This window comes from Nuphar pumila, chromosome 15 (assembly GCF_984573655.1).
Source record: "Nuphar pumila chromosome 15, dmNupPumi1.hap1.1, whole genome shotgun sequence".
Classification (NCBI taxonomy): domain Eukaryota; kingdom Viridiplantae; phylum Streptophyta; class Magnoliopsida; order Nymphaeales; family Nymphaeaceae; genus Nuphar; species Nuphar pumila.
The window spans coordinates 4546040-4561494 of record NC_143263.1 but is presented as its reverse complement, the minus strand read 5'-3'; the positions used below and the strand labels follow the sequence as shown (position 1 = coordinate 4561494).

Here is a 15455-nt window from a genome sequence, read left to right as displayed (position 1 = left end):
TTTTTATGGGGGCATGGAGGAAGACCGACATGAGTATGGATACGGATGCCTACGATTATAAAAGTGAAAATACTAATACGAGAAATTAAGTAAGGAAAGGTAAAAAGACACTTTTGTCACTTTTAAGAAAAAATATTTATTATAACATAATAATTATTTTAAAAATAAAGTTAATATTTATTACCCTCGACTCGAGGGTCGTGGCTAAGAACCCTCTATCTGGAACTCGTAAAAAGAGGTTGTCTTGACCAAATTTGACCTCATGAACGTCTATAGCATCATCAAAATATTAGGAACTAGGAATCGTCTTAGTATCTTATTTTTTTGACATAAAAATACGATTTTTAGAGTGTTGAAATTTTGTTACATTATGGGTCATTGATTTTTCAATCTCAAAAAATGAAACACACATGTCAAAAAAAAATCGATTTTTACTAATCCAAATATGTAGATTACATTGGAGGATAAATATGCAAAAAAAAAATTGCAATTTTTGACTAAGAGGCTCGTTATGCATAAGGGCAGCAAACAATACCCTTTAAAAATATATGTCAAATATGAGAAGAGGGATGGTTCACCCATCTGTTCTCTCCTTCGAAATCTATACAAAGATATATTTTTTGAATATCAAATAATCCCAATGTTTGAAACTTTGAGTTAAGGGACCATCTAGGGCGAAATCTAACAAACTTGGTTCGTTTTGGTCCAATACAAGCTTTAATGAGCTCGCGTTATGAGTTCTAAGCGAGAGCGCAAAAATGTGCACTGGACATGCTCAAGCTGAGTTCGGGGTCGAATCAGATAGCTGGATAGTTAGGTCGCACTGTCATAATCAAGGGGTCTCGAGATCGAATCCCACCATGAGTTATTCTCTAGCTTTCTATAAAAAAAAGAAATGGTTGAGCTAAATATGACTCCACTTTTACGAGCCCAAACAAGCACATTATTATGCCAAATTGAGTCGAGTTGTGAGCCTCTCGATTCATTCATCCTTCTTAAAAACACTGGATTTTGTTATGACTGTGTATCATGAGTCGGTTGTAAAAGCAGATAATGACTCTGTTTGGTCAGATAAGAAGGCTAGAGTTCCGGTCAAATACGCACGGCTGAGGTTGAGGTTGAGGTGCACCAACCATTATCATTATCATGTGGATGAGAGATTTCACCATGTTGGAGAATTGACCATGTGATATATCACGTTTACCTTAGTGTTTGGATGTACCTACTTATCTTGAACACCCACTAACATGAATTTGTTGATGTAGACAATTCATGTTGAAGCCATTGATAGTGAGAAGCCTGCTTCCTCCTTGTTTCGGCGAAACCGATTCAATCCTATTCTCTTTTGAAGTCGATTTCCTTTCGAAATCGAGTGCTAACAAAGTAGTATGAAGCAAGAAGCCAAATACAGTTGTGAAGCTATTATGGAAGTTCATGACAAATGAAAAAGAAATTCATAGAAAGCAATATTAAGCAAGGAGGAAAATAAATAAGAATTGACATGAACAATACAAATATAAAACCATTTAAAACCAATATCTGAACTTATTATAAAAAAAAAAATTATTATTTTTTAAAACATAAGAAGTAAGGGAGAAACAAGAGAAAGTGACAAAAAAGATGAAACGTTACGGGAGCTAAGGGGAATCAAATTCCAAAACAAGGAAGAAACAGGTTTTCCACAAAAAAATAGAATTTCTCATATTTTAGAAGCGGGTTTTCCAAAGCTTTTCCTCCCTTTGAGAAAGCGCGAAGAGTTTTCCACTTTGGAAATGAGCTTTCCCATGTAGCAATCGTTAACTATGGTTCTATCTATGATCAATGGATGTAACCCAAGCTTTTCAATAAGAGCATCAAGAAAAACTATTTTCCTGTGGAACATTTATAGCAGTCTAGTTTCAATATCTGTTTTTAACTCCTTGACAACAGATAATAATGATAAATATACATATGATGTCTTTTCATAATAATGCCATCATTTTGTAATTATGCTGGCCACTCATCAAGGAAAAACACGTGAAGAAACAGTGGGAAGGTGACTTATATTAACCGGTTATTTTCATGCTGCTGATGGTAACTATTCCAAACCAATCAATTTGAAGGGGAAATGATATTGCATAACAAATCTATGGTGCTTCAGTGTTGAGTGATTGGCACGGCATGATGTATGAATCAAGTCTTCATGTTTTTGGGTTATAAATCCAAAAAACAAAAACTCGACTAGAGCAAAGCCTATGGCAAAAGCGGTATGTGTGATGTAGGCCTGTAAACCCAAGCACATACGGGGACGGATCTTGTTCAGATGGATCAGATTAGATTCGGATTATCAAGTCACAACTCACAAGGCCTGATGCAAATTAGATCAGCAACCCTATCCACATAACTGAAACTAGTCCAGACCATGTAATTGAAAGTCTCGTTATTTTACGGGGTGCAAACGGGTCGGGTTTGGTCGGGCCTCTGATCTGAATCCAACACTTTATTTTCAGACATGGATCATCAATGTAAGATACAAAACGGTATTCACATTATTATCCAAAACAAAAAAATGGTATTCAGATTGGATTCGTATTTACACACTCGAATGTTTTTAAATTCATAATGGCCTTTTATGTTGGATCTATGTCCGAATTCAGATTTAATCTAATCCATTTGCACATTTTACATATAAAAGCCTTGTTTTCAGTCTTGTTTTACAGGATCCAGTATCATGATATATATTTCGTAATCAATTTGAAATCCGTTCTTGTATTCAGTATGTGTCTTTGCATCTGATTATGAATCCTATGAAATTTGTACCCAATTATATGAATCATATATAGATTTGATGTTACCTTTTTCTTCCCTCTCTTTTTCCAAATCTGGAAAAGCGGATCCAATTAGGCCACATTCAGAAATGCATAGATTTTAACTGAGTCCGACTGGGTTGGGTGTGCTCAAATCAATCTAATGTCCTCGATCTAATATGATTTTAATAGATCAATGAGCATGGAGTGAGTTTATAATGTAGAACAAAAAGTATTTGTGAATGTCATCATATATTTGCAGATCTCATTGAGAAGTAATTAGTTAAAGGAGGTTCACAGGTTTTCTTTGCGATTAGACCCTACCAGGTTTTGGGCATGAAAAGTATAGACCAAAACTGATTAGACCCTACCAGGTTTTTATACCTCACCCTAACAGTTCTATGTAATTTATATTAGAACCGACGCAAACCTGAACCCGGTAGTACTCAAAATTGTTTCATACCTGACCTAAATGGTTTTTATACATGTACTCGACTAGCTCAAACCTGAACCCATATTGGACCCAATACTCAAACCAACTCTAACCCGAGCCTAATGTTTGCTAATTATGTTCATGCTTAGGTTTTTCTTTATGATAACAACTTTTCTAATTTATACCTGAACTGATTAACCCATAAAAGTTTTCACTCTTAGTAATATATAGACCCGACCTAAATATGAATCAAATTAAGATTTGACCCATCCGGAACTAACTCCATCCTTTATCTAAGCCCGTTAATCCATATGGGTTCAAAATTTTCAGCCATACCGGAAACTAGACCTTAACCCAAATTAAATTGGTTCGGGTCTATTTATTTGACCCGACAAAAACAGATCTACTTAAGACCCAAACTGTTTGAACCCGAATCGATTTGCACCCACTCTCTCTCTCTCTCTTACAAACACCATCTTCGTTCTCTGCCCCAAAGCATTGCAAGTATTGGGGAGGATGGATGTGAAGGCCTCCAGCAAATCAAAAGGTGGTTCTCACCACCAACAACACCAACGTGGTGGTCGAAGGCCTGAAACCAACAAGCCCACCAACAAGAGGCCCCAAAAAAACCGATACCCAACTCAAAATATCCACACCCACCAAAACCTTCCTTCCAATTGGGACCGCTATGAGGAAGAAGAAGAGTTGGGTGAATCTGGTTCAGAAAACCCATCTTCCCAACTTCCCAAGCAAGAAATTGTGGTTCCCAAAAGTAAAGGTGCTGACTATTCGTATTTGATCTCTGAGGCCCAATCTCAGTCTCGCGGTGTGCCCTCTTTTCATGAAGTCCTGCTTCAAGGTTGGCTAGATTTCTGCTTTTGAATGCGTTTTTTTTCTTTTTGTGCAATTCTTTTGAGATGGGTTCTTCTGTTTTGTATATTTTGTTTTTGGTTTGGAGTTGTAACTTTTGTTTAGTTTGTTGGTCTTTTAGTTTTGAAGATTAGTGGACACTAAGTTGAAATGAACCCATTTCTGGAATCATGATGGATAGTGAAGGAAAATGTTCTTTTGGTAATTTCTGTTGTCTTCAGTAAACGGTTTTCCTGCCTTTGCAAACTGCCATTTTATCTTTCTATGTTCTGGGGAGGATTTTTGGTTTTTCTTTAGTTTCTTCCCAAGCAGCCATTATGTTACTTGAGATGGTTGCAAAATGCCAAGTGTTGGTTATAACTTGGTTATGTTTCTTGAAATGCTCCATTGCATTTGGCTGTATGGTCTAGGAGCAATTGCATAAACTATGTGGGTATGCACTTCCTTGTAAGACAAACGGTGTTTTTTATGTGTTTTGTATCTTTCCATATTTTGTCCTGCCCTAATTGTACGTGCGTATGCTGTGTGATTCTCCAACGTTGAGGTAAAACTGTTCTGTAGACATATGTTTTCTGTCCTTGGGAAGGAAGAAAAGAAAGGGGTTCTGATCTAGTACATAAAATTAACAAGAAATTGCTTTTTAGATTTTTCTCAGGGAGTAAGTTCTATGCTTTCTGCCCGGGGAAAGGGATTCTTATCACAGGGTGCAGACGACAATTTTCATGTTGATGACAGTTCTGCATTAGACTATGAGGTAATCATTTCCTTTGTTCTATCATTGATAGTGTTGGATCACTTGATACCTGATGTTTTCAATATCATTCATATATTGCAGGAACAGTGTCTGCAGATGTTTTGAATACCATATGCTTGCATTTGTTCAAAGATTTATCTATTTTTTTCTGCTTTTTTTAGTCGGGAATTCATACTTTTAGATTGGTGTTACTCTGAAGAGATCCAAGAATCATCTAATTGTCTTCATCCGACTTATATTCAGCTGCAACATGAGTACAGGATTAACTTTTGTCTGTTATATGTTAACGGTTTTCCTTTTGGTCTGATGTAGGCATCTTTCTTTTCCCTGGACCTTCATCTTCTCGCTGCAGAACTTGCTAACTTAGAACCCTCGAAGAGGCTCTTTATTGAGGATGATATATTGCCTGCAAGCATGGTATGGTGTTTAATTACATTTTAGTAAACTCTGTTTAGGTCATCACTGTGGGCACCTTAAAATATGAGAACACTCTCTCTCTCTCTCTCGATATATATATATATATATATATATATATATATATATATATATATATATATATATATATATATATATATATATATATATATATATATATATATGTGGGAAAAGTGGTAGCTGCCTACCACTTTTCTGACCTACCACCAGCCTGCTGGGCTTCTGAAGTTTTTTTTTTCACGTTTTCCTTAAATCTGACCATACCGATGTGTTCTACATACTTGATTTTATAGGAATCAACTCTTGGATCGTCTGATTCCAACATGCAGGTATGTTTTTATAAGATTTAAAAATTGATGGTCTAGAATTTTCATAAATATTCAAGGCTTTAAAAAACAAGTTTTTAATTGAAAAAACATTATCCAAGTATCGTTTCCAAGAAAATCAACCATGTCAAACACATCTGCAGGGTGAGATTTGCGAAAACAACCCAAAAGTGCCTGTTCAGTTGTGGTAGGCTGGCGGTAGGCAGTGTAATGAAATGGTGGTCTTCAACAAATGCACAAATAACTCACAAACAAGTGTCTATTGGAGACACTACAAGCATGACCCTTGAAAGGGTATAAAGGGAAGAACACTTGAAAAATAAATAATACTTTATTCATGAACAAAATGCTTAAGAAGCATGGTTATTTACATTGAAGGGGTTCACCCCTATATATACAAAAAAATGGGAGAGAGAGGAGAGCTCATTTTGAGCTCTCCAAAAAGAGACGTTGGATTCCAACGTCTCTTAATATAGCTGTTGGACTACAGTCCAACAGCATTTATTATTATAGCTGTTGGACTATAGTCCAACAACATTTATTATAGCTGTTGGACTACAGTCCAACAGCTACTTGCACAGTCAAGTTCCAACAGGAACTTGACTGGATCAAAATATTTAGTTTCTATTGAACTAGATGCTAAAAAAGAAAATAAAAAAATAGAAAAAGAAAATAATAAAAGAAAATATAATAATATTAAATAATATATATATATATATATATATATATATTGCAGTTTACATTTTAACACTCCCCTTCAAACTTACGGTACAATGAGCGAAAGTTTGTCTAAGAGGAAGTGAAATCTGGGAGCAGCGAGAGGCTTGGTGAAGAAGTCTGCTAATTGATATTCTGATGTAACATATGGCAGATCAATGGTTCCATGTAAGTATTCCTCTCTGACATAGTGACAGTCCATCTCAATGTGTTTAGTGCGCTCATGGAATGTCCGGTTGCTTGCAATGTAGATCGCACTTTTGTTGTCACAGCACATCTTTGAAGCTTGCGTTGCTTTAGCTCCTATATCTGCTAGCAATCGTCTGAGCCAAACAACCTCCATAGTGGTGGTTGCCATGGCTCTGTATTCAGCTTCGGTGGAGGAAAGAGAGACTTTCTGCTGCTTCTTGCATCTCCACGAAATTAAGGTTTCACCTAGGAACACACAAAAACCAGTAGTTGAGTGTCTATTATTGGGATCACCTCCCCAGTCAGCATCAGTATATGCAATTAAATTTAATGAAGATGAAGCAGACAAGAAGAGTCCTCGTGAAAGAGAGGATTTTAAGTATCTAATAATACGCAAAATCGCTCCCATGTGCACGGAGGTGGGAGCATGCTGAAACTGACTGACTGTATGAACCGCATGAGTTATATCTGGCCTAGTAATGGAAAGATAAGAAAGAGCTCCAACAAGTTGTCTATAAGGAGTAGGATCATCAAGAAGTTCTCCATCATCAATTTTCATTTTAACATTGACAACTTCTGGAGTGTCTACTTTCTTATCATCTGTAATTCCAGACCTGGAAACGATATCAAGAGCAAATTTAGATTGAGATATCAAATACCCCCGAGGGGAATAAGCAACTTCAATGCCTAAAAAATATCTTAATAAACCTAAGTCAGTCATTTCAAAGTGAGTTTTAAGAAGAGATTTGATATTCGCAACTCCCTGTTTGTCGCCTCCGGTGATGATCATATCGTCCACATAGAGAAGAAGAATAATGATGCCTGCATCAGATTTCTTAACAAACAAAGCAGTGTCAGTTAAACAAGGTTGAAAACCAATATCAAGCATAACATGACTAAATCGGTCATACCAGGCTTTTGGAGCCTGTTTAAGACCATAAAGAGCTTTTTCTAGACGAAGAGCTTTACCCTTAGGGATACTAATACCAGGTGGGGCTTCCATGTATACTTCTTCAACGAGATTCCCATTCAGGAAAGCATTTTTGACATCTAATTGAAAGATAGGCCATGTTCTAATGGAGGCCAAGGCTATTAAAGTTCTAACAGTGGTCATACGGGCCACAGGAGCAAATGTTTCTTCATAATCGATGCCATACTCTTGGGCATATCCTTTTGCTACTAAACGGGCCTTATATCTTTCCAGGGTCCCATCACTTTTGGTTTTGACTTTGTATACCCACCTACAACCTATAGGTTTCTTACCCGGAGGAATATCTTGTATCGTCCAAGTATTGGCCTTTTCTAGTGCATCCAATTCTATTTTCATGGCTTCTATCCATTCTATATGATTTTTTGCTTGAGAATAGGATGATGGTTCAACATATGATTGTATTAATGTAATGGCGGCCCTATACGTGGGTGAAAAAGATTCATAAGACACAAATTTTTCTGGAGGTTTAGAGATTCTAGACGTTCTTCTAGGTGAGACTTCAGAGTATTTTTGTAATGCACATGGAAGATTTTGCTCTCTACGTCTTGAATATTGTAGACTAACATCCCTATGGATTTGCTCTTCATTATCATCATTTTCAACAACAATAGGACTTTGATCATTGTCAAGGTCACATCCAACATCACATTCATTGGATTTTGAAGTTGGATCAATTAAAAACGAGTATTCAGTGACATCCTTGGATTTTTCAAATTCAAAGAAGCTTTCTTTTTCCAAAAAAGATACATTTCTTGACACATATAATTTGTCATTTTGAAAATCGAAACACCTGTAGCCTTTTTGATTATCAGCATATCCTAAAAAGGCACATGGGATTGCACGAGGAGAGAGTTTATCATTTCTGTTGGTGAAAACAAAACATTTGCATCCAAAGACTCTTAATCTAGAATAATCTGGAGTTAAATTAACAAGCTTTTCTATTGGAGTTGTATTCTTTAATGAGGAAGATGGCATCCTATTAATGAGGTAGGTGGCAGTTAGGACCGCTTCAGCCCAAAAACTTTTTGGAACTTGATTTGCAATTAGCAATGTCCTAGTAGTTTCCATAATGTGCCGATGTTTGCGTTCGGCTAGGCCATTCTGTTGTGGAGTGTGTGGACATGATCTTTGATGTGTAATACCATGTAAATTGAGATAGTCTTTGAATTCGTTGGACATAAATTCTCCCCCTGAATCAGTGCGAAAAACAGAAATATCATTTTGAAACTTATTTTTAACCATTTTATGAAATATTTGAAAGTTAGCAAAGACATCAGATTTATGTTTAAGAAAATAAATCCAAGTATGTCTAGAAAAGTCATCAACAAAAATGACATAATATGTATAACCACCTTTGGAAATAACTGGTGCGGGGCCCCAAACATCCGAATGTATTAACTCAAGTGGTCGTGAGGAAACAAAAGTTCTACTAAGAAATGGTAACCTTTTCATTTTGCCAAGAATGCAGTCTTTACAAGAAAAATTTTCAGAATTACAAAATTTTTCCAAACTTGGAAAATATTGAATTTTAGACATATGAGGATGACCAAGCCTTTTGTGCCATAAATCCAATTCTAATTTCTGAATATTATAACAAAATGCATTCTTGGGTAATTCCAAAAAGTCCATGTAATAAAGTCCTCCTTCTCTATGGCCTTCCCCAATCAGCTTCCCTGACTGGCGATCCTGTACCCAACAACCATGAGAAGAGAAGGAGATATTACATCCATAATCAGATATTTGCGAGACAGATAAGAGATTCAAATTAAGTTTAGGGATATATCTAACTTCTGGGATAAAAAATCTTTTGGATTTTTGAAGATTTTCAAAACATCCTATTCCTTTTACTTCGAGAGATGTGCCATTGGCTGTAAAAACCTTTGACACACTTGAGTCATTTTTAAGACATTCGGATAGACTATTAACATTTGGGGTCATATGAAAAGAAGCACCAGAATCTAAAAGCCAAGGAAAGTTACCTGGACCGGAGAAAGATGCAACTGCCGCTCCAGTTGAGGCTTCGGTTGAGGAGGATACCCCTTTGAGAAGAGGTTGAAGGATTTCCATCAGTTGAGCCATAGACACAGGTGCATCTTGATCTTTTGACTCAGATTCAACAGATGCAACTCTTTTTTCTTCTCTTCTTTTTAACTTTGGACATTGAGGCCTATAGTGCCCCGGTTCATGACAATGATGACAAATAACTTTTCTTTTATCAAAGTCGCTGTTTTGCCTTCCAAAATGAGGCGGCTTGTAAGTACGAGTATGATTCCCCGGTCTAGATACAGCTAAAACGGAGTCATCATCAACTTTTGGAGTACTTTTTCTAAGTCTATTTTCCTCCATAGTGAGCTCTTCTATAGTATCAACAATAGAAGGAATTTTTCCACGATGTAAAAGGGCCGATTTGGTGGATTCAAACTCCGGCCTTAGACCATTCACAAATTGATAGAAATGTTCCATATCGAGTTGCTTTTGACGAAGCTCGATGTCTTCGGCACAATGCCATTTGGGCTCAAGAAGAGCCAACTCTTCCCAAAGTTCGGACAACTCATTATAATATTCTCGAATAGTTTTATCTTTTTGAGTCATTGTCCGAACTTTATCTTGTAAATTGCATACATGTGCAATATCTTTAAGGGAATACATGTTTTTGAGGTATTCCCAAGCCTTATCGGCATGCTCAAACTTAGCTAGACTAGAGCATTTTTTAATGTCTATGCTATTGATGAGCCATGACATAATTTTTGCATGCCCTATCCTCCATTCTTTCCATTTCTTTTCATAAGTGGCTAACGCCTTACTCTTCTCTTCTTCCGTTAGAGGAACCTCTTTATCACCCTCTTTCTTGGTAAGAGATAGTTTAGGTTCCAAATCGGAACCATCCACTATACCCCATAAACCTTTTCCCCAAATGTGGTGCTTCATAATCGAAGCCCACATTACATAGTTAGTATCATTTAGCTTCATAGGAATGATGGTGATCTTATCATTGTCATCCATCTTTTACAAGGGTAAGAGAGGAATAAATAGGAGGAGAGAGAGAGAAAAATAAAAAGAAAAGAAAAAGAGTAGACAAAGGAATAAGAGAGGATACAAAACCAATTTTTTTTTTGTAGCACAAGCTCGCCTTTCTTCAAACAAATCTTCTTGAGCCAAGAACAAGGTGATGAAACACCTTTTGTAAATGTGGCACGGAAATCGAGGCGGAAGCACTTCAAGATCTAAGGATTTCGTAGCTTTGATACCATGTAATGAAATGGTGGTCTTCAACAAATGCACAAATAACTCACAAACAAGTGTCTATTGGAGACACTACAAGCATGACCCTTGAAAGGGTATAAAGGGAAGAACACTTGAAAAATAAATAATACTTTATTCATGAACAAAATGCTTAAGAAGCATGGTTATTTACATTGAAGGGGTTCACCCCTATATATACAAAAAAATGGGAGAGAGAGGTCCAAAAAGAGACGTTGGATTCCAACGTCTCTTAATATAGACAGCATTTATTATTATAGCTGTTGGACTATAGTCCAACAGCATTTATTATAGCTGTTGGACTACAGTCCAACAGCTACTTGCACAGTCAAGTTCCAACAGGAACTTGACTGGATCAAAATATTTAGTTTCTATTGAACTAGATGCTAAAAAAGAAAATAAAAAAATAGAAAAAGAAAATAATAAAAGAAAATATAATAATATTAAATAATATATATATATATATATATATATTGCAGTTTACATTTTAACAGGCAGCTACCATCTACTCTCTCTCTCTCCCTCTATATATATTTTATGAAATGATTTACACATGAACTTGTAGAGGGTGAATAAGAACTAAAGATCTAAAACATGTTAAAGAAATGTAACTAACAATTCATAATAAAAAAGCATATAGTTAACATTGGACTCCATTTAATTTTAAGTGTTAAGTACACATTCATTGGATCATTAAATGGATAAAATGGGTTGATTCATGTCTGAAACTCAGTTGGCCCATCCCAAAGTACCCTATATATATTGTCTGCACTCTGCAATACAATACTCTAGCTGAATCTCATAGGTGTGAGATTTATTTGGCAAATTCAACCCCATAAATGCATTCAACATGGTTCATTTACTAGGAACTGCACTTTGGATTGGGTGGCTTCTACATAAAACTATGATTTTCTTAAATTTGAAAATTTGAGGCATTATAAACCGTTGAATTTTCTAGCCCTTAGAAAATTCGCTTATACAACAGGATTGGACAATCTAAAACATGTTTTTGATTAAAAAAACCATACAAATTATGTCAGTAAGACTTGATTGATAAAAAAAACTAAGAAAATTTGAACAAGCTGGTGTCTACTAGAGTTATGGTACACTCGAGGGTAGCCAATATTTCCCCATATATATATATATATATATATATATATATATATATATATATATATATTTACTACAGTCAATTGTACCTACAATCTAGCTGAAATCTCATGATACAATGCAAGTCATTTTAACACAAACTAACCTTTAGATGTGTTTAGCATGGTCTATTTAGTGAGAATTGACCCTTGGATTGTACTTTTTTGATGAAAAAACATGTTTTGATGAGTCAAGAAAATTTGATGCATTTATAGCCATTGACTTTTGCATCACCTGAAAAACCTGTACACATGGATTCTGGTGATCTTATTTCTACTAAGCTGGGCATGTAGATCATATCTATGAGGTTAAATTTACCACAAAAAATAAGGGCTTTGCTAAGTCAATTTCAGGTGCGATCGAAATATTAACTCTATACACACACACACACGGTTCCAAGGCTCAATTCTATCAAGTGAATACCTCCAAAAGAAAATCCTTAATTGGATGCATGTAATGGTAATTCTCACATGTTCTATCTCATTCTATAAGTGGTTTTCGTCCTCATGAAAAAGTTTATCAATTTTTTGTGTATGTGGTGACTATTTAGGCCCTGTGGATTTAAAGAATTTGAAATGCTCAGGCTGGATGTCTGTGAACGTGCTCAAATCAGTATGTACTTACCATACAACACGAGGCAAGAGGGAAAGTTAGAAACCATTGCAAAAGGTGCATGTAATTTAGTCAACACTGGTTCAATTATATCCATATTTAAGACATTTAATTTATCAAATTCAATGCTGAAAGAGAAAAGTATGTGAATGCTTTTTTGACACACGCACACACACATGCACACACTCACGCACACTCACATGCATGCACACATATATGTATGCTTGTTCTCTAGGTGTCACTGATTTAGCCTCTTGCCATCTTGATAGAGGGTTAATGCAAAAAAAATGTGAAAGTTTGTGCATTATTATTTCAATTACTTCACAAAAAATCCAGTATTGCGTGAGTGGTTTTCATTTCATCTTTTGTGAGAAAGTGGAAAATGAATAGCTGGCTGAGTTGAGTGCTAAGTTGCTACACTAAAATGTGCGTGGGCATTTCATAGATGATGATGATTCATTCTTTTGCTTTCTTTGAGCAAGTGGGGGCTGGTACTGTGTCAGATCGTTCAACCTTCACTGCCTCGCCTTTTATGTATCATGTTTTTTGTATGTGCCTTATTCTATCCATCGTCATTGTTGTTATTTTGTCAATAAAATTCCATGAAATATATGTATCTGTAACTTTGGATAGGATAATTGTTGGATGTATTTTCTGACACATACCAATTTTCTGTTGACAGTGTGCTAACGGCTCCAAACAACCCATTAATGAGGGCTCTGAAAATGTTGAAATTTCTCATGCTAATAAATCGGAACCTGAGCGGCAGTCTTTAGCAGTTAATATGGCTTGCTCTGAGGATACCAATCTGCATAAAACTGATGAGACGTCAATTTCAATCAGTGGCGCTCAAGGAGATGATGGCATAAGGCAGAATAGATATGATGTAAAATATGAGATTACTCAAGGGCAAAGCATCCCCCAAAAGGCAACCAAAGTTTCTTATCTGGGTCAGTCAGACCAACTTGAAAACATATTGCCCTCGAAAGATGATACTTCAAAATCAAAGAGAGAGCAAGACAATACATCAGAATCAATAGAAAATCTAGCAACAAACATATTTGAGGCAGCTGCAGCAGAGGCAGAGCTTGATATTCTACTTGATTCATTTGGTAAGACCAACCTCTTAGATTCATTTGACATCGAGGGAAAGACCAATGTACCGACAAGGTTTATTGGACTTTCTGTCTCTTCCTCTTCAAGAGAATCCCTGGCTTCCTCCTCTACTTCCACAGTTGGTGGGTCATTTTCAGGATTAGCCTATAAAGAATCTAATCAGATGCCTCTCATGAAGTCTAGAGATACTGTCACTCATGGATTGGATAAGGGAATGCTTTTAGAAGCAGGGGCATCTGTTGTGAGCAATGAAAGAAAATGTGATGAGATTGGAAATGCATCATTAGTGTCATTAGATGATTTTGATGAATGGCTTGACTCAATTTGATCCTTTACTCTTCTTTGTAACTTTGCTTCTCCTTTAGTTATTACATGCTTGCTTCCAAGTGTTGTTGCTGGAGCCAAACAAGGCCTTTGGCGTGGGCACTTTTATTTCATTTATTAGGGGGCGTTTGAATGCATCGTGACTCGACTGACTCAGATGAGTCACTGATATTGAAGCTGATTCAGTCGACTGGATGATAAAGCTCAGCCGACTTAATCAAGTCAATATTGAGACTCAGCAGAGTTTAGTCTACTGTCAACTCGTATGAGGAGAAACACAAATGCTGTTGAGCCATACAAAATGTACAACCCACTAGCCCCCATATGAAAAAGAGTGCCTATCAGGCCAGAGCGACCTCCGATGGATCACCCTGATGCCATTCATTCATGCCATAAACGGCATCCCAGATATACCATGGTTTAACTATGTTTTCTGCCGTTCATCCAGGGCATCAACGGCTCTGAGAAAAATGTGGGGCCCATGTATGAGACAGTGGCAGAGCCAAGAATTTAAACTATGGTGGGTACAAATGGTCAGTAAAAAGGAGAAAAAAACACAAAGAATATAAAACCTAATTAAATATTTATCCTTAAATCTTATCAAACATCATTTATAAATAATAATTAAAAAAATAAACCCCTAAAATTCTAAGTTTATAACTAAAATGAAACCTGAGAAATCAAGTTCAATGTTGATTGAAAAGAAAAAATACATAAATAGTTAAAGGCTAATTGAAAAAAAAACAAAAAAAACCCAAAACTTAATAACTAAAAACAAAACCAAAAACCGAAATCTTAAACAAACATCATTCACATATTCGCCCAACTAAAACATACTAATTTTTTAAGTTTCTAACTAAAATTAAGCATGTAAAATTATGCTTAATGTTGATTAAAAATAAAAACACTAGAATACCAAAATAAATATTTACCTCAATAAAAAAATCGAAATCAAACACCTAAATTTTAATTAAAAAAACATAAAACCTAATTAAATATTCATGATATTTACAAAAGATAAATATAAAACCTAAATCCTGTCAAACATCATTCACATATATATAATAATTAAAAAACCTTAAAATTTTAAGTTTATAACTAAAATCAAGCATGTCGAATCAAGTTTGAGGTAGATTGATATGAAAAAAATACAAAAATACATAAATGTTAATTGAAAGAAAAAACACAAAAAACCTAAAGCCTAAAACCTAAAACCTAATGAAACATTCATCTTTCATACTATTTAAAAAGTAAAAGCTAAATCCTAAACAAACATCATCTCTCTCTCTCTCTCTCTCTCTCTCTCTCTCTCTATATATATATATATATATATATATATATATATATATATATATATATATATATATATATATATATATATATAACCCTAAAATATCAAGCATGAGATCAAGTTTAATGTTGATTGAAATAAAAAAACACTAAAATACCTAAATGCTAATTTTAAAAAAAGTACAAAAAATCTTTAAACTAA

General features: G+C 35.4%; 1 protein-coding gene across 1 annotated transcript; it reads left to right on the top strand.

Moving 5' to 3' along the window:
• The first annotated feature begins 3691 nt into the window (after positions 1-3691).
• On the top strand, positions 3692-14045 carry LOC149814208 (uncharacterized). Its single transcript, XM_089988702.1, has 4 exons — positions 3692-4078; positions 4734-4843; positions 5156-5260; positions 13206-14045. Exons 1-4 carry the CDS (start codon positions 3736-3738, stop codon positions 13965-13967), a joined length of 1320 nt encoding a protein of 439 aa, XP_089844828.1. The 5' UTR covers positions 3692-3735; the 3' UTR covers positions 13968-14045.
• The last annotated feature ends 1410 nt before the right edge of the window (positions 14046-15455 follow it).

What these genes read in the sequence shown, in the direction of transcription:
- LOC149814208 (XM_089988702.1), top strand. Translation starts at nt 3,736, where the DNA reads ATGGATGTGAAGGCCTCCAGCAAATCAAAAGGTGGTTCTCACCACCAA. An exon ending in TCATGAAGTCCTGCTTCAAG is followed by an intron (nt 4,079 to 4,733) that starts GTTGGCTAGATT and finishes ATTGCTTTTTAG; the next exon opens with ATTTTTCTCAGGGAGTAAGT. An exon ending in GTTCTGCATTAGACTATGAG is followed by an intron (nt 4,844 to 5,155) that starts GTAATCATTTCC and finishes GGTCTGATGTAG; the next exon opens with GCATCTTTCTTTTCCCTGGA.